This window comes from Vulpes vulpes, chromosome 15, assembly GCF_048418805.1.
Source record: "Vulpes vulpes isolate BD-2025 chromosome 15, VulVul3, whole genome shotgun sequence".
NCBI lineage: Eukaryota > Metazoa > Chordata > Mammalia > Carnivora > Canidae > Vulpes > Vulpes vulpes.
Window position 1 is genome coordinate 84375593 of NC_132794.1, and position 23535 is coordinate 84399127.

At 39.2% G+C, this 23535-nt stretch overlaps 1 protein-coding gene across 2 annotated transcripts in view; it reads left to right on the forward strand.

Moving 5' to 3' along the window:
• Positions 1-1856: 1856 nt before the first annotated feature.
• The window catches only part of KIF11 (kinesin family member 11), a 47232-nt gene continuing 25553 nt past the window's right edge, over positions 1857-23535 (forward strand). Inside the window, exons 1-10 of one of the 2 annotated variants that reach the window (XM_072739515.1) lie at positions 1857-1986; positions 8374-8506; positions 8985-9082; positions 9170-9248; positions 10996-11181; positions 11321-11445; positions 12384-12474; positions 14226-14468; positions 16987-17082; positions 22013-22101. In XM_072739515.1, coding sequence (XP_072595616.1) covers positions 8504-8506; positions 8985-9082; positions 9170-9248; positions 10996-11181; positions 11321-11445; positions 12384-12474; positions 14226-14468; positions 16987-17082; positions 22013-22101 — 1010 coding nt within the window. In that variant the 5' untranslated portion in view covers positions 1857-1986; positions 8374-8503. Of the gene's footprint in view, positions 1987-2365; positions 2879-8373; positions 8507-8984; positions 9083-9169; positions 9249-10995; positions 11182-11320; positions 11446-12383; positions 12475-14225; positions 14469-16986; positions 17083-22012; positions 22102-23535 lie in introns of those variants that run through there. The other variant, XM_026009815.2, reaches the window with a different exon arrangement.

The window sequence follows — 23535 nt, forward strand, 5'->3', positions numbered from 1 at the left end:
TTGTGTTTTACCTTTACATCTGGAACCCATTTTGAGTTCATTTTTGTGAATTCTGTAAGGTTTGTGTCTAGATTAATTTTTCTTTTGTCAAAAGCACTTTTTATATTTTTTAAAATAAGATTTATTTATTTATTTTAGAGGGAGAGAGAGCACAAGTGGGAAGGGCAGAGGGAGAGGGTGAGAGAACCTCAAGCAGACTCCACACTGAGCACAGATCCCAACATGAGGCTTGATCCCATGACCCTGAGATCATGACCTGAGCTGAAACCAAGAGTTGTACACCTAACTGACTGTTAGGTATACACCCAGGCACCCCAGGCCCAGATCTCTATATTTAGAAATGAATCACTGCAGAGAGAAGATAGAAGTATTTCCATTTCAAATAACAAAAATTACATTGAATTTTTTTATTTAGATATAATTCATATACCATAAAATTTGCTGCTTTAAGTTTTCTTTTGAGAGACAGAGTGAGGGGGGAGGGCCAAAGGGAAAGGGAGAGACATAATCTGAAGCAGGCTCCACACCCAGCACAGAGCCCAGCACACAGCCACAAGGGGCTCAATCTCACTACCCTGAGATCATGACCTGAGCAGAAATCGGGAGTCAGAGACACCCAGGCACCCCTGTACACAAATTTTGAGATGGATATTTGTTTTCATTTCTACTGAATGAATACCTAGGGGTGGATTGCTCAGTCATGTGGTAAGTCTAGGAACTGCCAGACTGTTTTGCAAAGTGGCTGCACCATTTTGCATTCCTACCAGCAACGTGTGAGGACTCCAGTTTCTCTACATCCTTACAACACTTATTATCTGTTGTTTTTTGTTTTTGCTTTTAATATACTAGTGAATGTGAGGTAGTATCTCCCCACTGAGATTTTAAAAGTATTTTTGGATTACAGATTATATTAAATTTATATATATTATAGATTATAGGTTGTAGAATAAAAATTGTAGAACTATTATTTTAGTGATTATTTTAATTAGTAAAAGAGTTTTTTAAAGTTCAAAATTCAGTTATTTCTTAAGTGATTAATGAGTGCAATTAATGAATAATCATTATCTCCTACTCTGGCCGTTTTATGACTTCCCACAGGTATCTAAATCAATTCTATAACTCTGACAATTATACAAATATTGGAGGATTACATTTCTGATGGATAAAATCAAGATCTACAATAAAACCATTGACAGCTAGACATCCAGAATGACAGCATGCAGAAAGAAAAATTTTCACTTTTGATAAAAGAATACAGCTACATTGTTCTTACTTGGGGTCTTTGCGTTTATTTTTTTTTTTAAAGATTTATTTATTTATTCATGAAAGACACACAGAGAGAGGCAGAGACACAGGCAGAGGGAGAGGCAGAGGCTCCTTGCAGGGAGCCCAATGCAGGACTCGATCCTAAATCTGGAGATCAGGCCCTGAGCCGAAGGCAGATGCTCAACCGTTTTGTACAAGTCCACTTTGAGATGCTGGTGAGCGGTCAAAGGGGAGATATCAATAGACTAGCATACTAAAGGTGACCAGCCATCCGAGCTGTATATAGATGTCTCCTTGGGGGGTATGCGGGATGGTCACTGAGTGAAGGAACTAAAGGGGCGCCATTCCATCTGTCCCTTACGTAAAAAAAAAAAAAAAAAAATGACACCTTGGTTCCTGTGGGCTAAATGTGGCCCAGAAGCTCAGCTCCTTGAGCCAACTACGCCATACGCCCATAATTCAGTATTTTCTGGGCCTGGGTCCCACACTCGAAGCTTGTCGCTCACCCCAAAACCGCCCGGACGTTCGCAGCACGTCTACGGAAAACCGCAGGTCGCCGAGAGGGGCGGGGCCAGGGAGCGCTGCCTGCTGGGATTTGTAGGCTGACGGCGGCCGGCGGTGGCTCAACCTCCTTGAGACGCCCGCTGGGTGCGCCGCGTAAAGGGCGGGAAGTTGAGCCCTAAACCTGCGTCAGTCTTTCCGGAACGGTTGTCCAAGAAGGCAAGTGTGGTACTGCCTTTTGCATGGGATCGTTTAATGACATCTTATCATTAGTCAAAGGATAAAGTCAGAGTCCTAAAAACGGCATTTAACAGCCCTTTCATCGCTTTTCGGTACCCGTGGTAACCTTATTTCTTAACACTTCCTAATTATTCAAGGCTCTTCTGGAGAAAGGGGCTCACTTTGGACCTCTCTCCTCTGTGCTTCCATAACACTGTCTTACAATTCGCTAATAATAATTATAATCGTGGCTGGCTTTCCTGACCCTACGTGTTCTAGTCCAAGCTGATTCCCGCTTTAGCTCATTAATTCTCACACAACCCCCTTAAGATGGTTGCTATTATTTCCATTTCCAAAATGAGGAAACCTTGGTTTACAGACGTTATGGAACCTGGGCAAGGTCACGTTGAAGAGTCATACTGTTTAACCGCGCGCCTCTCCCACCGAACTACGAATTCCAAGTGGGGGTCGACCGACCACCTTTTTGCTTTCCCGCGGGCCACGCCCCGAGGGTGGGGCTCTGGTGACGACACAGCGTCCCATGGTGCCTCGCGCGCCCGCGCTGCCATTGGCTGGGCGTCTGGGCTCCTTTTTCAAATTGAGGCGCCGAGTCGTTGCTGGGTTTCCTAGGTTTCGGGCGGAAACGGTATTGGTAGTTCCGAGGCTCCCGCTAGTGCGGGACAGACGCCTCGGTCAGTTAGAGCCCCTGGTGGAGAGCGGGGACGTCGAGCTGCTTGCGTGGGTGTTCCCGGCTCCTCCGCGCCCCACAGCCGGGGAGTCCGCTGCCCGGCCTTGGCCTTCCCGCGGGGCTCGTAATGGCGTCCCAGCCGAATTCCTCCGCGAAGAAGAAAGAGGAGAAGGGAAAGAACATCCAGGTGGTGGTGAGATGCAGGTAAGGCGAACCAGCAGGATTGGGAGCGCTGGGCTCTGCTGGCTTTGCTGGCTTTGCTGCTGGGCTCCCTCCTGTGCTGTCCCGAGAGAGGAATTTTGTTTGCTGTTTCTGCGGGGAGCAAACCTGCCTGTTGCTAGTTCTCCGCATTCTGATCAATAAAATGACGCTAGATTGCTCTGAGGAGTAAATCAGTGTGTTTCAGAAGAAAGAATGTTTGTATTGGAGGTTATAGTTTAAAACTGCTATTCAGAAGGAGAATTTGATCTCCAGTCTTTAGGGAAAAGTGTGTTCTTTAAAAAAAAAACAAAACTAAAGTTGACAGAGACTTAGGTGGCGTTTTTATATGCCACTCCTTGCAATTTCTCAGTTGGAAATAAGACTGCATACCTACTCTGTAGGTGTTTTAGTACTGATGTTGGGATTACCGTCCTCTCTATCATCGCTAAAAACATAATCGATCACTTGCCTTTTCTTCTAGATGCAATATTTTCTTAGTCCCTACCAAACGAAGGAAGCATCGTTGTCTTTAAATTTTAAAGGTTAACTTATAGAGTGAGTTTGTTTTTAAAAGGAGTCAACGTAAGCCAGTATAGCTTTATGATTGTACTGCAACTTGGTCTTCCCTAGACTGAGGGAGATAGTTTCTTCGGGGTGAAAGGGTGGAGGTGTTCAACTCTCCCCGGATTGATTTACAAATAACTTCCCAATTTTAAAATTAATCTGTAGAGGAAAAACGTACTTGTTATACAAACTGTTTCTTAGAGATTAATTTATTCAGTTTTTAAGAAGCCCTCCACAGTTCACTGGTGTACGTGTATTTTGAGTGTCTGTTTTTGTTGCTGTTTTAAAATTCTACCAACTCTCAGCAACTTTTCCGTAAATCCAGAAGTTCTAAAATTTTAAAAAGGGCTATTTTAAAAATCTGTGAACAACTTTCTTAAATTGTTGCCCTCAGCTTTGGTGATTTGAACTGTTGATGTCAAAGACAATAGCTGGCTTTTTGAGTTCGGTGTCAGGGAAGAAATTTGGTGGTAACCTTAAGGTTGACCAATTTACTAGTTGTACTCTAGAACTTCTGTTAATAGTTGTTTTGAAGATTGAAAAAAAATTAACAGACCGTAATACAAACGTGAATTTTTACTTATTTATTTTTTAAAGATTTTATTTTTAAGCAATCTCAACATCCACTGTGAGGCTTGAATTCACAACTCTTGAGATAATAAGAGTTGCATGTTCTACCCACTGAACCAACCAGGCACACCACAAACGCAAATTTTTAGATTATTTTGATAATTTAATAAAGCCAGGCAATACTGCTTTTTCTGTTTGGTTTGATTTTCTTCTTTTTTTTTAAAGATTTTATTTATTTGAGAGAGAGATAGCAAGAGAGAGCAGAGCAGGAGGGAAGGGCGGAGATAGAAGCATTCTCCCCTCTGAGCAGGAAGTCAGTCACAGGGGCTTGATCCCAGGACCCCAGGATCTTGACCTGAGCTGAAGGCAAATGCTCAACCAAGGGAGTCGTCCAGGTGCCCCTTAAATTTTATTTTTTTATTGTTAGTTACAAAATATGTCAGACCTATAAAAAGTTATAGAGAACAAAGTAACAAACATCTGTGTATCCATCACCTAAATTAGAAACAGACAAGTCATTACAATTGGAGCCCCTATTGCATCCTTTTCCAGCCCCCTTCCTCTATCCCAAGAATTAAACATTATTCATGTTTATTATCCCCTTACATTTAAGTCCTACCTAAAATGAGATTTCTTTTACTTTGTTACTTATGAAAAGTGTTTAGGTTGTAACTAATTATTCACAAAAATTTTTGTATAAAGAGATGATTTTCTTTTCATGCTCTCTTTTTCAGATATCTTTCTTAGAGCAAATATGTCCTTAAGCTCTAGTAAATAAACAATTTATGAGACCCTTGGGGTTGTCAAACCTTTTCTGTAAAGGGCTCTAATAGTAAAAATTTTAAAGTATTAGAATACTTTCCAAGCCACATGTAGTCTCTGTCATATATTTTCTGAATTTTTTCTTTAGTTTTACATTTTTAATTGGCACAGTTTACTGTAACCTAAGATTTCAAGAAAGAGATGACTTTATTACAATGAATACAATCTTTATGATGTTCTTGTATTATAACTATAGAAGAGAATTTTGTTTTACATATATATAGCTCAAGAGGAAGGTATAACTTTTGGAGTTGAGGAACTGATAGTTTTTATAGAGAGAAATTTTAATAAGGAAATAGGCTTTGATATATGTATATATAAGACACATGCAAAACATTCCTTATTCTTGTATAGTGTACAGGTTAGCATAAGTCCTAGTGAGAATGTAACATAAAGGTTTTAGGATTTAAGTTAATCTTGGCATTTTAATCTAGACAAGTGCTTTAGCAATTTAGATCTGAACATTTATGAATCATTCATATATTTAAAAGTATATAATTGTATTTTTAAAAAGGCCCAGACCAACTTTCCGTAAACAGTAACTTAATGTGATGCTATAGTTACCAAATGGAAAACAAGACTATTAATTCTGTATTTTTTTTTTAAAGATTTTATTTATTTATTCATGAGAGACACAGAGAGAGACAGAGGCAGAGACACAGGCAGAGGGAGAAGCAGGCTCCATGCAGGGAGCCCGACGTGGGACTCCATCCCGGGTCTCCAGGATCACACCCTGGGCTGAAGGCAGGCACTAAACCGCTGAGCCACCCAGGGATCCCCTAATTCTGTATTATTAAATCAACAAAGAATATTTTAGAGAAAGGACAACTTGGAAAATGAAGACTTCAGAGTTCATTATTCCAAATTCAAGAGCATTTTAGTTATTAGCAGTGGTTACCAAATAAGCTGAAGTTAGATCTCTTTAAGGAGCTGCTTGTAATTTATTTTGTTGGGATGAGAGGCTTTTAAAACTGTTTCACTATGCCACAAGAAGATGATGCAAATTTTTTTATCCTTGAGAAGATTTTCTGAAGTTGGTATCCCTATCAGCAAAGGGGCGCTTATGGCATGTTCCTCACAGTAGGAACATGAATTCAGTGATGCTGTTGAAACCTTTGTTCTTTTATGGAAGGTTCCAGTTTTAACTCTTGCACAGTTCTCTTTACCTTAGCTGTGTTTATTGGTGCTTGCTGTTTTTGCTGGACATCTTTTACCTGAAATCAGTAAGACTATTCATTTGGTTAACATCACACATCCAGGCTAAGAGATTAGTTGAGAGATACTAAGGACTAATTGAAAAAGCTATTCCCACATGAGAGCAATTCGTTCCACTTAATACCCTTAGCCTACCTCAATATAAGTTGGTTTTGACCTAGGTTTGTCAAACTTTTAATAATACTGCATGTCATGGGTTATGTGCATTGTGTAGGTTTCAATATATTTGATGATCGATGGCATTACTATATATTACCTGGAAGTTGCCGAGTTAAATTTCCCAGGATCATAAATTTGGTTTTCTGTAAAAAATATGCTAGGGATGGGTATGCCAGAGGATGTTGAGGTATCCTTTTTAAAATAAATAGCAACTTGGTTTGTCTAATGATGAGGGGAAAGATAATTTCCTATTTGGCTTTACCTTTCATTATATGTGGTAATGAATGAGAAAAATGAACTCCGGTCAAGAGTACATCTCACTCTTTGGCCCAGAAATCTGTTAAGTATATAAATATCTGATAGATGCCACTCTGTAGACTATGGTTCTTTTTAGCTCTTTTATCATTCCTCTTAGGATGATATTTATTAAGCTATGTAGTTTAACAGATATTAGGAATGCCTGCTGTATGCCAAGCATAGTAGTAGCCATTGGGAAACTGAAGTGTAAACTAAACAAGATTTCTTTTCTTTTCTTTTCTTTTCTTTTCTTTTCTTTTCTTTTCTTTTCTTTTCTTTTCTTTTCTTTTCTTTTTTGAGAGAGAGAGAGAGAGTGCAAGTGAGTAGGGAAAGGGGGAGGCAAAGGGAGAGGAAACCCAGCACCAGGGCCACCACAGGGCTCAATCCCATGACCCTGAGCAGAAATCAAGAGTTGGATGCTCAACTGAGTCACCCAGGCATCCCTAAACAGGATTTCTTTTCTTACATTGTGAGGTTGGTGCTATTACTTAGCCTCACTTTTCAAATGGGGAAGTATATGCACACAGGACTACATTGCCTAAGCAGACCTGATCAAGAGTCCACACTACTCAAAGTCCAAGAAGGAATTTAGCTTAGAAGATTACTTCCTGGGCAGCCCGGGTGGCTCAGCGGTTTAGCGCCACCTTTAATCCAGGGCGTGATCCTGGAGACCTGGGATCTAGTCCCACATCAGGCTCCCTGCATGGAGCCTGCTTCTCCCTCTGCCGGTGTCTCTGCCTCTATCTCTGTGTCTCTCATGAATAAATAAAATCTTTAAAAAAAAAAAAAAGATTACTTCCTTTAGGAGTCTATCTCATCACCCACCCCTCTTCTCTCCCACTCATCCCTGTCCTAATCAATTAAATTTTTGCTATATATTCCTACAGCACGTTTACATATCCTTTCTAAACATTACTTTTCTTATAATCATTTGTGGGTTTTTTTGTTTTGTTTTGTTTTTAATTTTTATTTATTTATTCATGAGAGACAGAGAGAACGAGAGGCAGAGACACAGGCAAAGGGGGAAGCAGGCTCCATGCAGGTAGCCTAATGTGGGACTCGATCCCGGGTCTCTAGGATCATGACCTGGGCTGAAGGCTGCGCTAAACCACTGAACCACCTGGGATGCCCAGTCATTTGTTTTATGTTACTATTCCCCACTAGGACAAACTGAGTTAACACATGTGAAGCATTTTGAATAGTGAATACCTAGCACATAGTAAATACTCCATGTATTAGTCATTATTTTTATCTATTTTTTTTTATCTTGTGCGAATTATCCACTGAGAGTATTTTGAACACAAATTTGGCATAGTCTTCCTACTATGTCATAACCTAACTTTCTCAGATTCTAAGAATTGTGGAAATAGATTTTTGAAAAGTTAATTTGGCATTTATTACAAGTTAATTCTATTAGTACTTATTCCAAGCAGCTGTTGAAATTGTCATGTTTTACATGTCTTTGAAAAGTAAAGAACTTACTTATTTCTGGGAGTTGAAACTAAAAATTGTGCTGTCTGCTTTAGCAGTAGTCTCCCATTTAACTCCTGTCACCAACAATGTTGTCAAAAAATTTAACTTTGTTATTGTCTAAGTTATTATTATTTTTAAAGATTTTATTTATTTATTCATGAGAGACCCACAGAGAGAGAAAGAGGCAGAGACATAGGCAGAGGGAATAGCAGGCTCCACATAGGGAGCACGATGTGGTGTGGGACTCGAGCCTGGGACCCCAGGATCACTCCCTGAGCCGAAGGCAGACACTTAGCCGCTGAGCCACTCAGGTGTCCCTGTCTAAGGTATTAATAATAATGTCATCTGTAGCCTGATAACTAAGAGTTTTTTAAGTAACTCTGTATTTCTCTTTATAGACCGTTTAATTTGGCAGAACGGAAAGCTAATGCCCATTCTGTTGTAGAATGTGATCATGTACGAAAAGAAGTTAGTGTACGAACCGGAGGATTGGCTGACAAAAGCTCAAGGAAAACATATACTTTTGATATGGTACCTATTTCTTTCTTTCTTTCTTTCTTTTTTAAAGATTTTATTTATTTGTTTGAAAGAGAGGTAGTGCAAGAGTGGGTTAGGAGCAGAGTGAGAAAGGAACAAACCAACTTGGGCTGAGCGCAGAGCCTGACATGGGGCTCCGATCTTACCATCCTGAGATCACAACCTGAGCCGAAATCAAGGGTGGGATGACCAACCAACTGAACCACACAGGCACCCCGGTACCTATTTCTCAAAATGCTACTACTCGTTTATTATTTGCTATGTAAAGTTATCCTTGTATACATATTTTTTTCTAGGTTCTTGTACAACTTGTACAACCCCAAATTTCAGTTGACTCTGAGTTGTCCAATGGATATCTAGTGGGCTGAATGAGTTAATACATTAAAAACAAAATTCTTAAAGTGAGTAATTTTGAAGTATTTTATTCCTGAAGAATTGATTTTATTTTTATTTTATTTTATTTTTTGGATAGGTTTTTGGAGCTTCTACTAAACAAATTGATGTTTACCGAAGTGTTGTGTGTCCAATTTTGGATGAAGTTATTATGGGTTATAATTGCACTATTTTTGCGTGAGTAAAACACAATTTTTCAAATTGATGAAAAGGTTTAGATGCATGTGTTTGTTTTTTATTTAACACTTCTGTTGATTTTGATAGATACGGGCAAACTGGCACTGGAAAAACCTTTACAATGGAAGGTGAGAGGTCACCTAATGAAGAGTACACTTGGGAGGAGGTATTTATTGTTTAAAATAGATTTCTGTCTCTAAAATGACTGAATAATAACTGAATAAAAAACTTAGCTGAAGTCCTCTTTCATGAAATAGAAAAGATCAGTATGCCCATGTCAAATATGAATATAGGATGAACTACTATTTTAGTGAAATTATTATTATTTTTTATTTTAGTAAAATTAAAGTGTATGGTTCCTGTTTAAGAAAAACATAGTGTCACTAGGAGAGAAAGGACTAATACATACGTATTATATGTATATGTGTATATATACATATACATATGGCACAGTTAAGTGATAAGAGAGCGGTCTGTTTGGGACAGAATAGTTGGAGCAGAATATTGTGGAAAAGTGGCATGTGAGTATGGCTTGAAAGGGAATACTGCAGCATGGGAGTAAGTCTCATCAAGTTAGCATAGCAAGGGGCTGCATGGTACTTTATCAACACTGATCTTGAGTGTTTAAGAAATTAAGATCACTGTATTGTTGGATAGTGTAGAAAGCACATAGTACGTTTTACAAAGATTTCCATCAAGTGTGCTTCAGTGAGTTTAATGACTAAATTAATTTTCCAGGGATCCCTGGGTGGCGCAGCGGTTTGGCGCCTGCCTTTGGCCCAGGGCGCGATCCTGGAGACCCAGGATCGAATCCCACGTTGGGCTCCCGGTGCATGGAGCCTGCTTCTCCCTCTGCCTATGTCTCTGCCTCTCTCTCTCTCTGTGTGTGTGACTATCATAAATAAATAAAAGTTAAAAAAAAATTAATTAATTTTCCAAATTGTTGACATTATGTTGATCCTTTTTTCTAGTGGTTACATAGTTGAGACATTAACTTTAAGCATTGGTAATAAAGTTATGGAATTGTGTCATAGGAAATAAGGAATAGGCTTAAAAAACAGTTTCAAAATTTAGAGATTCATAGTAATTTCATTACAGTAGCTTAGATATTTGAGAAACAACTGTACTTATGTTAGAATTAGGGAATATACCTCTTAGATGGACCACTGTTCTGTTAACATGGTAGTATTATTAATGTTCTCTTGAGACAACTTAGAAAGCATTATTAAACTTGGCTTTCTGAGTAGCTTACTTCAGTTGGTTTCTATGTAATGCTCAGGCATGAAGTGACAGATTTGTGGAAGGTATGAAGAAGAATAATTACTGTTGAATAAATTCTTATAAATGACGTGGCTTTTCTAATATTTGGTTAGTTTTTTTTTTTTTTTAAGATTTTATTTTTTTATTCATGAGAGACACAGAAAGAGAGAGAGAGAGGCAAGAGACCTACGCAGAGGGAGAAGCAAGCTCCATGCAAAGAGCCCAATGTGGAACTTGATCCCAGATTCCGGGATCAAACACCCTGAGCCAAAGGCAGACACTCAACTGCTGAGCCACCTAGGCATCCCTAAACTTGTTTTGACATATTTGTGTTTAAAGATTCTATTTATTTAGGGAGAGACAGAGAGCACATGTGAGGGGGGGTGGGGGGAGGGAGGGAGAGGAAAGAATCTCAAGCAGACCACACACTAAGCAGGAAGCCCTTCACGGGGCTGGATCCCATGACCCAGAAATCATGATCTGAGCTGAAACTGTGAGTCAGATGCCCAACTGACCGAGCCACCCAGGCACCCCTGATATATTTGTATTTAAATATATTGTAAAGAAGGCCCTTGTTATGTGTGTTTTAACTGCAGTAGTAAATGGCATTCTTCCCTTGTTTTATTTAGTCCTTATTAATATTGTAATTTCAGGATCCCTTGGCTGGTATAATTCCACGTACTCTTCATCAAATTTTTGAGAAACTTACTGATAATGGTACTGAATTTTCAGTCAAAGTGTCTCTGTTGGAAATCTATAATGAAGAACTTTTTGATCTCCTTAATCCATCTTCTGATGTTTCTGAGAGACTGCAGATGTTTGATGATCCCCGTAACAAGGTAACTCAGTTTTTGAGAATGAAACATCTCTGTATTTTAGTGTGTGCTACTTTGAGAAGTAAGTGTATATATATATATATATATATATTTTTTTTTTTTTTTAACCAATCTAATGAATGATCTTTTGATATTTGGTCAGAGGGGGGTGATAATCAAAGGTTTAGAAGAAGTTACAGTACACAACAAAGATGAAGTCTATCAGATTTTGGAGAAGGGGGCAGCAAAACGGACAACTGCAGCGACCCTGATGAATGCATACTCCAGGTAGGAAAGCCAGGGTCTCGCTCTTGCTATTCCATTTTCTTTTTAACGTGGGACTTCAGATTGGGGTGGGTCACAGAATGTGAGTCACATACCTAGATGGTGTGTATGCTTGATTTCGTGCTTTAGTTATTGGCTTGAGATTTAGAGTCAAGCACCAGTATTGGGAGAATGTTGAAATGAGAACAGAAACAAGTTGAATCAGCAGAAGTATTAAACTTTTTAAACTAGATTTTTTTTTCTCGAATGAAATTGTATGCAGGAGCCTAGGTTAACATGGGCCTGCTGTGGTTGGTTTGATGGTGGGATGCTCAGAGGCTTACCTCCTTAGCCTCAGATAGAAGCTGTATGTCGGTACATAGCATAAGATAGATATTGGAACACTTTATGGTCTAGTGGTGATTATCTTGTATTTCAGCAATCACTGCTATTTACTATTTGCTTTTCAAGAGAAGGTGTTAACTTTTCTGATGACATTTTCAAAGCAGAGCAATATATTTTTACAACAGCTGACATTGAAGGCAAGTAATCTGATGGCTTGTGTGGTACTGTTTGAATTTATGGCGATGACATATTTCAAGAGATTCTTATGAATAGGAAGATTGATTGCAAGCCTTCTCTGATGTACCAGGCAACTGTCCCAACCTGATCCCACATCTAGCTTTTAGAGGTCTGAAGATTCTAGTTTCTCAGTCTTTTAGGGTGTTTATAGGTAGTTTCTTATTGGGGTCCCTTCTGCAGGGCAGCAGGTAGAAGAAAGCAAAAACCTAAGCATTGTTCTGTCTACCTACCCTCTGTCTTCCAAAATCTTACTAATGTCTCCTGTCTGATACTATCTTTCTCTACCTTGTGGATTTTGATCTTTCTTTGCTTTTTTTAATATTTTATAGAAAGCAGTGTTTTGCATTATAATGACTGAGCAATCTGATCTTGTTTTCTAGTCGTTCCCACTCGGTTTTCTCTGTTACAATACATATGAAAGAAACTACAATTGATGGAGAAGAACTTGTTAAAATTGGAAAGTTGAACTTGGTAAGTATCTACCTTAAGATCACTGTTTCTTTTTTTTTTTTTTTAATTATTTATTCATCACACACACACACACACACACACACACACAGGCAGAGACACAGGCAGAGGGAGAAGCAGGCTCCATGCAGGGAGCCTGATGTGGGACTTGATCCCTGGTCTCCAGGGTCATGCCGTGGGCCGAAGGCAGGCACTAAACCACTGAGCCACCCAGGGATCCTCCAAGATCACTGTTTCATTCTTTCTTTTCCCCTCAGCTTTATCAAGGTATAATTGACAAAATTATATATTTGAAGTGTACAATGTGATGATTTGATATATGTATGCTTTGTGAAATAATTATCATAATCAGATTAATTAACATATCCTTCACCTCACATAGTTACTTTTTTTTCCTTGTTTGGTAAGAACATTTAAGTCTACTCTCTTAGCAAATTTCATTACAGTATTTTTAACTCTCATCACTGTAGTGTACATTAGATCCCCAGAGCTTATTCATCTTATTACTGAAGGCTTGTACCCTTTGACCAGCATCTGCTTCTCCCCCACTCCCCTGCTCCTGGTAACCGTTATTCTATTCTGTTTCAGTGAACTTCTCCCCCTACCCCCCACCTAAATTCTACACATAAGGGAGATCATACGTATTTGTCCTTCTCTGTCTGGCTTATTTCACTTTGTATTATATCCTTTAGGTTCATCCATGTTGTTACAAATGATAGGATTTCCTTTCTCATGGCTAAATATTATATTCCATTGTGTATGTATACAATATCTTCTCTATTAACTCATCAGCTGACACTGATTGTTTCCGTATCTTGGCTATTTTGAATAATGCATTGAACACTGGAGTGCAGGTATCTCTTTGAGATACTGATTTCATTTCCTGTGGGTAGTATACCTAGAAGTGAGATTGCTGGATCATATGGTAGTTCTTCTGAACTATTTCATTCTTTCTCCTTTTTTTTTTTTTTTTTAGATTTTATTTCTTTATTCATGAAAGACACAGAGAGGCAGAGAGAGAGAAGTAGGCTCCCTGTGGGTAACCCAATCCTAGGACACTGGGGTCATGCCCTGAGCTGAAGGCAGACATTCAAACACTGAGCCACCCAGGCATCTCTCTCTTTTATTTCTTTTAAAGATTTATTTATTTATTCATGAGACACAGAGAGAGAGAGAGAGAGAGAGAGAGGCAGAGGAAGAAACAGGCTCCCTGCAGGGAGCCTGATGTAAGACTTGATCCCAGGACCCCGGGATCACACCCTGAGCCAAAGGCAGATACTCAACTGCTGAGCCCTCAGATGTCCCCCCCCCCCTTTTTTTTGAGACGGATGGGGCGAGGGTGCAGAGGGAGAGAGAGAATCTTTGTTTTATAAAGATTTATTTGTTTTAGAGGGGAGAGAGGGGCAAAGAGAAAGGGAGAGAGAATCTCAAGCAGAATCCCCTCTGAGGAGCCCAACATGGGGCTTGATCTCACAATCCTAAGATCATGACTTGAGCCGAAATCAAGAGTTGGATGGTTAATGGACTGAGCCACTCAGGCACCCCTCAGCTGTTTAATTCTTGACCACCTCAGAGCAGCTTGAAATTCTGTACTTGTAGACAAATATTTTAGGAGCCACTGGGTAATTAGCTTTGTAGTGATTTGTTAATTACGAAAAATTGTCTTGTTGACTATTTAACATATTATATTTGAGAATGAATGTCTTTGCATCCAAATCCAATGGAACTGACAACTTTCATTTTTGAAATTCAAGGTTGATCTTGCGGGAAGTGAGAACATTGGCCGTTCTGGAGCAGTTGACAAGAGAGCTCGGGAAGCTGGAAATATCAATCAATCCCTTTTGACTTTGGGAAGGGTTATTACTGCTCTTGTAGAAAGAACACCTCATGTTCCTTATCGAGAATCTAAACTAACTAGAATCCTACAGGATTCTCTTGGGGGACGTACAAGAACATCTATAATTGCAACAATTTCTCCTGCATCTCTCAATCTTGAGGTAAGTCTTTTAGAAGGTTATATGCAAGTGTAGTAGATATAATTCTTATTTAGCTAAAACATGCTCTTTTTTTTTATCATGTATTTTAAAAGTTCATTAATGGCTTTCATTCATTCTAAGCAAGAGTAGAAGAACCTAGATATTGCACATGGACACATAGAGGAGGATACCACTGAAAAGATTGTCTTCCTTCCTTCCTGGCAGCTTTTTTAATCTTAAAAAGCCAATTACTTAATGGCTTTTCCCACACAGTCTTCAAAAGAAACTGCTGTCATTATTCATTTATTACTCATGCTTCATTCCTTTTCGTAGATGAATTATTTTCCATTGTATGAATATAGAATGGTCATTAGCAGTAGATGGTTACATGATGTATGGAGTTGTTTTGTTTTGTTTTAGATTTTATTTATTATAGTGAGAGAGAGAGAGAGAGAGAGACAACAAATGGGGGAGGGGCAGAAGAAGCAGCAGACTTCCCTCTGAGTAGGGACACCCCTTCCCCCTTTGGCAGTGACGTGTGGAGATTTAATTGAAGACTTAAAAATGGGTTAAGTGAATGCCAGTGTTGTAGAACCTGCTAAGAGGGCACTAAATGTGTGAGAGGAGTCGGTAAAACCAAGAGAAGTAAAAAGGATGGTGAAATCTCTTATTTTATTGTGATTGCTCCTTTAAATGGAGTTTGAAGAGCTTTTATAAGGTCTCTTACTCCCCCCCCTTTTTTTTTTTTAATTTTTTAAATTTTTATTTATTTATGATAGTCACACACAGAGAGAGAGATTGAGAGAGAGAGAGAGGCAGAGACATAGGCAGAGGGAGAAGCAGGCTCCATGCACCGGGAGCCCGACGTGGGATTCGATCCCGGGTCTCCAGGATCACGCCCCGGGCTAAAGACAGGCGCTAAACCACTGCGCCACCCAGGGATCCCTCTTACTCCCCTTTTGTTTTAAAAAACCTCTTTCCAGGGCATCTGGGTGGCTCAGCAGTTCAGCGCCACCTTCGCCCCAGAGTGTGATCCTGGGGATTCAGGCTCGAGTCCCATGTCAGGCTCCCTACATGGAGCCTGCTTCTCCCTCCTCCTGGGTCTCTGCCTCTCTTTCTATGTCTATCATAAATAATAAATAAACAAATCTTTTTAAAAAATAAATAAATAAAAATAAAAAATCTCTTTCCTTAGAATACATGTACTCACCCATTAAAAACTCACCCATTAAAAGTATGTAATTTGATGATTTTAATATATTTGCAGAGCCATGCAACCATCACCAAAGTTTAGAGCATTTTCATTACCCCAGAAAGAAAACTTGTATAACCTGTTAGGAATCACTCCTCATTTGCCCCCATTCCCAGCCCCAGGTCACTACTAACCTATGTTAAAATTTTTTTTCTTTTTTTTTTTTTTCCTTTTTTTTTTTTAAGATTTTAGTTCTTTGTTAGACTACATGCATGCTTTAGCGGCAGGGGGCAGGCGCTGAGGGAGAGGGAGAAGGAGAAGCAGACTTCCCGTATCAGAGAGCCTCATGTGGGGCTCAATCCCAGTACCTAGAAAGCGACCAGAGCTGAAGGCAGGTGCTAAGATGCTAAACCGACGGAGCCACGCAGGTGCCCCAACCTACCTTTTTAATCTATAGATTTGCCTAGTCTGGACATTTCATGTAAATGGAATCATGGAATAAGTGTTCTTTTGTGACTGGCTTCTTGTACTTAGCATGTTTTTAAAAAGTGTTCATCCATATGGCTAGCATATATTCATGCTTCATTCCTTTTTGTAGGTGAGTTATTTTCCATTGTATGGATATGGAATGCTTTGTTTATTCATCAGATGATAGAGTTCATTGAATGTGAAGACTAATGTAAAAAATGCTTAGGTCAAATTATCATAAAGTTGAAAACCCTGAAAATTGGAAGGAAGGGAAAAAGGATGTTTTGGTTTTTTGTTTGTTTTGTTTTTTAAGGATTTTATTTATTCACGAGAGACACAGAGAGAGAGAGGCAGAGACATAGGCAGAGGGAGAAGCAGGCTCCCTGCAGGGACCCAGATGTGGGACTCGATCCCGGGGCCCCAGGATCACGACCTGAACTAAAGGCAGATGCTCAACGGCTGAGCCATCAAGGCATCCCAAAAAGGATGTTTTGAACAAAATTCCTTGTAAAGGCTAGACGTAGTGGTCCTAGTGGATGATAGATTTTTAGGTTAGATATAACCATTAGTTGTTTCTTGTAAGTTATTTTTTGTCTCTAAGTTATTTTTTTTAAGATTTTATTTATTTATTCATGTGAGACACAGAGAGAGAGAGGCAGAGACACAGGCAGAGAGAGAAGCAGGCTCCATGCAGGGACCCCAACGTGGGACTTGATCCTGGATCTCCGGGATCACACCCGCAGGCCGAAGGTGGCACTAAACCACTGGGCCACTGGGGCTGCCCTGTCTCTAAGTTATTTTATAGTACATTTTAGGTGTACTCTAAGTTACATTATTCTTATAATATTTTTAGTAACTGGCAGTTTTTCTTCTTCACAGGAAACTCTGAGTACATTGGAATATGCTCATAGAGCAAAGAACATATTAAATAAGCCTGAAGTTAACCAGAAACTCACCAAAAGAGCTCTTATTAAGGTAACTGAATTTTGTGGAGTAATGTAATCTTGTTTGACAAATGAGGACCTGAAATAGATAAAGTGTTGAAAGATTTAAATTGCCTGTGGTAAGGCTTTTCATCTAATGATTTTAATTAGCTACCTAATATATTAAAATGTTTTTTATAATGCTAATATGGTGACTTTACTATCTATCAAGTCAGCAAAATTTGCAATTATTTACCTTTACAAAATTAATTTATTTATAGCTTTTTTGACATAATCACCATACGTTAATGTAGTATAATTACCACATATTAGGGTATAATTTCCATAATACTCATCCATTGTAAGCCTACAATTCAAAGATTTTTAGTTCATTTATAGAGTTGTGCAACATCACTACAATCCAGTTTTAGAAAATTTTATCACTATAAAGTTCCCTCTGTGCCCATTTGCAGATAGATTTCCCCTTTCTAGACATTTCTTAAGTGGAATCATGCAATATTTGATCTTTGGTATCCGGCTTCTTTCACTTGGCATAAAACAGGGACTACATCTGTGTTGTAACATGTTTCAATAGACGTTTCTTTCTATTGCTGAATAGTATTCCATTAAATAGAGAGTAACACATTGTCTTTATCCATTCACCAGCTGATGGACATTTAGATTATTTCTAATAATGCTACTATGAACATTACCATTCAAGTCTTTGTGTTAATGTGTTTGCAGTCCTCTTAGGTAGGTACTTAGTTTAATTTCTGTGTTGCATAGTAAGTTTGTCTTTTACTCTTTAAGAAACTTCAAAGTGGCTGAATCATTTTAAATTTTTATCAATGGCCAATGTATGAGTGTTGCACTTTCTCTACATCCTTTCTAACATTTGTTATAGTTTGCCCTTTAAATATTAGCCGTTTTGGGGATCCCTGGGTGGCGCAGTGGTTTGGCGCCTGCCTTTGGCCCAGGGCGTGATCCTGGAGACCCCGGATCGAGTCCCACATCGGGCTCCCGGTGCATGGAGCCTGCTTCTCTCTCTGCCTGTGTCTCTGCCTCTCTCTCTCTCTCTCTCTCTCTCTGTGTGACTATCATAAATAAATAAAAATTAAAAAAAAAATATTAGCCGTTCTAATAAGTGTATTATTGTACCCTCAGCATGGTTTTAATTTGCATTCCCCTAATGAATAATGATAATGTGTATCTTTTCACATGCTTATTATCCATTTGTATATCCTTTCTGTGAAAGGTCTATCCAAATCCTTTGCCCAATTTTTAGTTGATGTTCTTTTTTTTTTCTTTTTTTAAGATTTTATTTATTTGTTCATGAGAGACACAGATAGAGGCAGAGGGAGACCAGGCTCCATGCAGGGACCTTGATGTGGGACTTGGTCCCAGGACCACAGGATCACGACCTGAGCCGAAGGCAGATGCTTAACCGTTGAGCCACCCAAGCGTCCCTTTTACTTGGTGTTCTTATCACTGAGTTTTTAAAATTTATTTATTTATTTATTTTTAAAGATTTATTTATTTATTTATGATAGACATAGAGAGAAAGAGAGGCAGAGACACAGGAGAAGGGAGAAGCAGACTCCATGCCGGGAGCCCGACGTGGGACTCGATCCCGGGACTCCAGGACCACACCCTGGGCCAAAGGCAGGCACTAAACTGCTGAGCCACCCAGGGATCCCCATCACTGAGTTTTAAAGGGTTGTTTATATCTTTCAGATACAAATAGCTCTTTATGAGATGATTTGTAAATATTTCCTCGCAGTCTGGCTTGTCTTCCTTTTCTTGGTAGCGGTTTTTGTTTTGTTTTGTTTTGTTTTAATTTAAGTTTGTATCGAGATAACTGAGAGAAATGATGGAAAAATCCTTAGTACATTTTGTCAAATTAGAATAGATTATCACCACAGAGATACTGACATTAATAACAATCCATTTATCTTATTCCTCAGTTCTCCTTATACTCATTTGTGTGTGTGTATTTAGTTCTATACAATTTGTCACATGTGTAGGTTTGTGATTCAACCACCACAGTTAAGATACTGAGCAATTCCATCACTGCTGGGGTCCCTCATATTGCCATTTTATAATCACTTCCTTCCCACTCCCACGTCCCCTTTCCAATCTCTGGTATCCATTAATCTGAACTCTGTATCTAAACTCTTGCCGTTTCAAAAATGTTACTGAATGGGGCACCTGGATTGGCTCAGCGTTTGAGCGTCCGCCTTTGGCTCAGGTCATGATCCTGGTTTCCTGGGGTCGAGTCCCGCATCAGACTCACAGTAGAGAGCCAGCTTCTCCCTCTGCCTGTGTCTTTGTTTCTCTCTCTGTGTGTCTCATGAACAAAGAAAATCTTTTTTAAAAAAGTTATTGGGGGATCCCTGGGTGGCTCAGCGGTTTAGCGACTGCCTTTGGCCCAGGGCGCGATCCTGGAGTCCCGGATCGAGTCCCACGTCAGGCTCCCGGCATGGAGCCTGCTTCTCCCTCCTCCTGTGTCTCTGCCTCTCTCTCTCTCTCTATGTCTATCATAAATAAATAAATCCTTAAAAAAAAAAAAAAAAGTTATTGAATGGAATCCTATGGTATATAAACTTTCAAAATTGTGTTTTTCACTACTACTCAGCAGAATTATCTGGAGGTTCACCTGAGGTGCGCACATTGATCTTTCCTTTTGAGTGCCGAGTAGTATTCCATTGTATGTATGTATCATACATATAGTTTGTGTAACCATTTAATTACCTGTTGAATGACATTGGGCTGATTTCAGTTTTTCATAATTATAAGTAAAACTGCTATGAACGTTTTGTTTGTAAGTATCTGTGTAAACTACATTTTGCCCAAGAGTGTAAGTTTTTGTGTGTTTGTTTTTTAAGGAAATTCTAAGCTGTTTTCCAGATTGGCTATACCATTTTATATTCCCATTAGCAGTGTATGAGTGATCTAGTTACTCCACGAATTCACCAGCATTTGGTGTTGTAACTATTTTTTATTTTAGGTATTCTGATGAGTATAATAATAATAGGTGATAAATATTTCACTGTGGTTTTACTTGCATTATTCTAATGGCTAATGGTGTTGAACATCTTTTCATGGGCTTATTTGCTATTTGCATATCCTCTTCATTGAAATGTCTATTCATGTCTTGAAACCCATTTTCTGATTGGGTTTTTAATTTAAAAAAAATTTGAGAGCCTCCTGATTGGCTCAGTTAACCATCTGACTCTTGATTTCAGCTCAGGTCATGATCTCAGGGTCCTGGTATCAAGCCCCTTGTAGGGCTCCCTATGCAGTGTAGCGTCTGCTTGTTGTCTTCTGCCTCTCCCCCTATCCTCTCTCTCACCCTCTCTCTGTCAAATACATAAAATAAATCTTTTAAAAAAAATTTTGGGGAGTGCTGCCTAGGTGGCTCAGTTGGTTGGTCATCTGACTTGATTTCTGCTCAGGTTGTAATCTCAGTCTCAGGATTGTGAGCTCAAGCCCCGTGTCAGGCCCTGAGCTGTGTATAGGGCCTGCCCAAGATTCTCTCCCTCTCCCTCTGCCCACCCCCTGACCTCTAAAAAAATTTCTTTTTAATATTTTATTTTTAGTTAATCTCTACACCCAAAATGGGGCTTTAAACCACAACCTGGAGATCAAGAATCACATGTCCCACCAACTGAGCCAGCCAGGCTCCCTGCTAAATTGGAGTTTTAAAAATTATTGTGGTTTGAAAGTTCTTAATATGTTTCAGACACTAGTCCTTTGTCACAAATGTGGTTTGCAATCTGTAGCTAGCTTACCTTCCCAATCTGTAGCTTATCTTATCTTCTTAAATGGGCTTTTTTTTTAAAGATTTATTTTTTTATTATTTTATTTTATTTTTTTATTTATTTATGATAGTCACAGAGAGAGAGAGAAAGAGGCAGAGACATAGGCAGAGGGAGAAGCAGGCTCCATGCACCGGGAGCCCGATGTGGGATTCGATCCCGGGTCTCCAGGATCACGCCCTGGGCCAAAGGCAGGCGCCAAACCGCTGTGCCACCCAGGGCAGGGATCCCTTTTTAAAAGATTTTGAGAGAGAGAGCGAGCAAGCTCTCTCCCATGTGTGCATGCACACAAGCAGAGGGAACAGCAGAGGGAGAGGGAAAAGCAGATTCCCCGCTGAGCAGGGAGCCCAACTCAGGGGCTGATCCCAGGACTCTGGGATCATGAACTGAGCTGAAGGCAGACACTTAACCAACTGAGCTACTACCCAGGTGCTCCAGTTTCCTCACTTTCTTAATGTCATTATAAACTCATGGACCTACTTGTGATATCCTTATTGATGTTCGAATCATCCCATCTTGGGGCAGTGGGTAACTCTTTAAGAGTGTTCTTGAGTCCTTTTTACTAGTCTAGGCTTTGTTAGCTTCCTTGTTCTATTTTGTTTGACAAGGTGTTCAAGGTTTATCTTACATGTCTCTTGCTCCGGTCCTAGAGTCAGACACTTCTTTAAGGAATCCTGGTTCCTTTTAATGTGAAATGCTATTTGGACACCAACTTGGTTACTGGAAGTTGTATTTTTTTCTTCATTATATTTTTATAATGCGTGTATTTAAAGGAGCTTTGAAAGTTGACTCTATTCTAAACAAATTAATATTGAATGAAAAGTGTGATTATGACTTTTTATTATTTTTTATATTTTAAAAAACATAAAAGGGGGACGCCTGGGTGGCTCAGTGGTTAAGCATTTGCCTTTGGCTCAGGGTGTGATCCTGGAGTCCTGGGATCAAGTCCCACATCGGGCTCCCTGCATGGAGCCTGCTTCTCCCTCTGCCTATGTTTCTGCCCCTCTCTCTCTCTCTCTGTCTTTCATGAATAAATAAAATCTAAAGAACAAAGTAAAACATAAAAGGGCCTAAGTACTTATTTATCTATTACATGTTCTCTCCAAAATAAATGAAAAAAAACTTAAATCCTGAATTGATACCTATAACGTTATTCTTCTGTAGGAATATACAGAAGAGATAGAGCGTCTGAAACGAGATCTTGCTGCAGCCCGTGAGAAAAATGGGGTGTACATTTCTGAAGAAAATTTTAGGTAAGCCCTTGGCTATGGAAATTAATTTCCAAAAATAATCATTTTTTGGTAAAGTGTTTGAAGTAAAATTTACTTATGTGACGATAACTATAATCTTTATATCTAGTGCTTTCTATAAGTGCTTCTCTTTCTTTTAACATGAATAAGTAGTTACCAAATAGTTAAAAAAATTTTTATATAGCTTTAATTTTTAAATAATTATAGATTCACATGAAGTTGCGATTAAAGCACAGAGAGGTCCCACAATTTTTCACTTGTTTTTCCCATTCATTACCTCTTGCATAACTTTAGTATAACATCAAAACTGGGAAATTAACATTGACACAATGTGCATATATAATTGGATGCCATTTTGTCTCATTTGTGGATTGGTGTAGTTCTATAATTAAGATACAGGACTAAAAAAAAAAAAAAAAAAAAAAAAGATACAGGACTATACTACCATTACAAAGATCTCCCTCTTGCTGCCCCTTTGTAGTCATACTCATCCTTCTTCCCTAGTGGTACCTAACCTTTGGCAACCACTAATTTGTTCACTTTTTAAAGCTCTGGAGTAGTTTATTCAAAGGAAATCTACTGAAGTTTTATGTAGAAACAATAACAACAGATTGAACAAGGGTCCGAAGGTGAGCGGGATGCCAAGAATTTTAAGTTGAAAATTCCTGCTTGCATTTATTCTTGAAGGCATTAAGAAGAGTGACTTTCACAGTGTATTTTATTTTTTTAAAGATTTTATTTATTTATTTGAGAGAGAGACAGCAAGAGTAGGGGGGTGGGTAGAGGAAGAGGGAGAAGGGGAGGTCTATGTGGGACTTCATCCCAGGACCCTGAGTTCATGAACTGAGCCAAAGGCATGTGCTTAACTGACTGAACCATCCAGGTGCCCTCACAGGGCATTTTTAAAAAATTAATGAGGGATCCCTGGGTGGCTCAGCGGTTTAGCGCCTGCCTTTGGTCCAGGGCGCGATCCTGGAGTCCTGGAATCGAGTCCCACATTGGGCTCCCGGCATGGAGCCTGCTTATCCCTCTGCCTGTGTCTCTGTCTCTCTCTCTCTCTCTCTCTCTGTCTATCATAAATAAATAAATAAATCTTTAAGAAAAAAAAATGATAAAAGGTATTTAGAACTAATTGATAATAATGAAGAGCATTTTAGCATCATCTTTTATGCGACTTTTTTTTACAGGCGATACATGTATTTTTACATTACATGATTGTTCTGGGATGCCTGGATGGCTCAGTGGTTGAGAGTCTTCCTTCAGCTCAGGGCATGACCCCAGAGTCCTGGGATGGAGTCCCGTATCGGGTTCCCCGCAGGGAGCCTGCTTCTTTCTTCCTCTGCCTATGTCTTTGCCTCTCTCTCTCTCTCTCTCTCTATCTCTCATGAATAAATAAATAAAATCTTTTTAAAAAAATTACATGATCATTCTGATAAT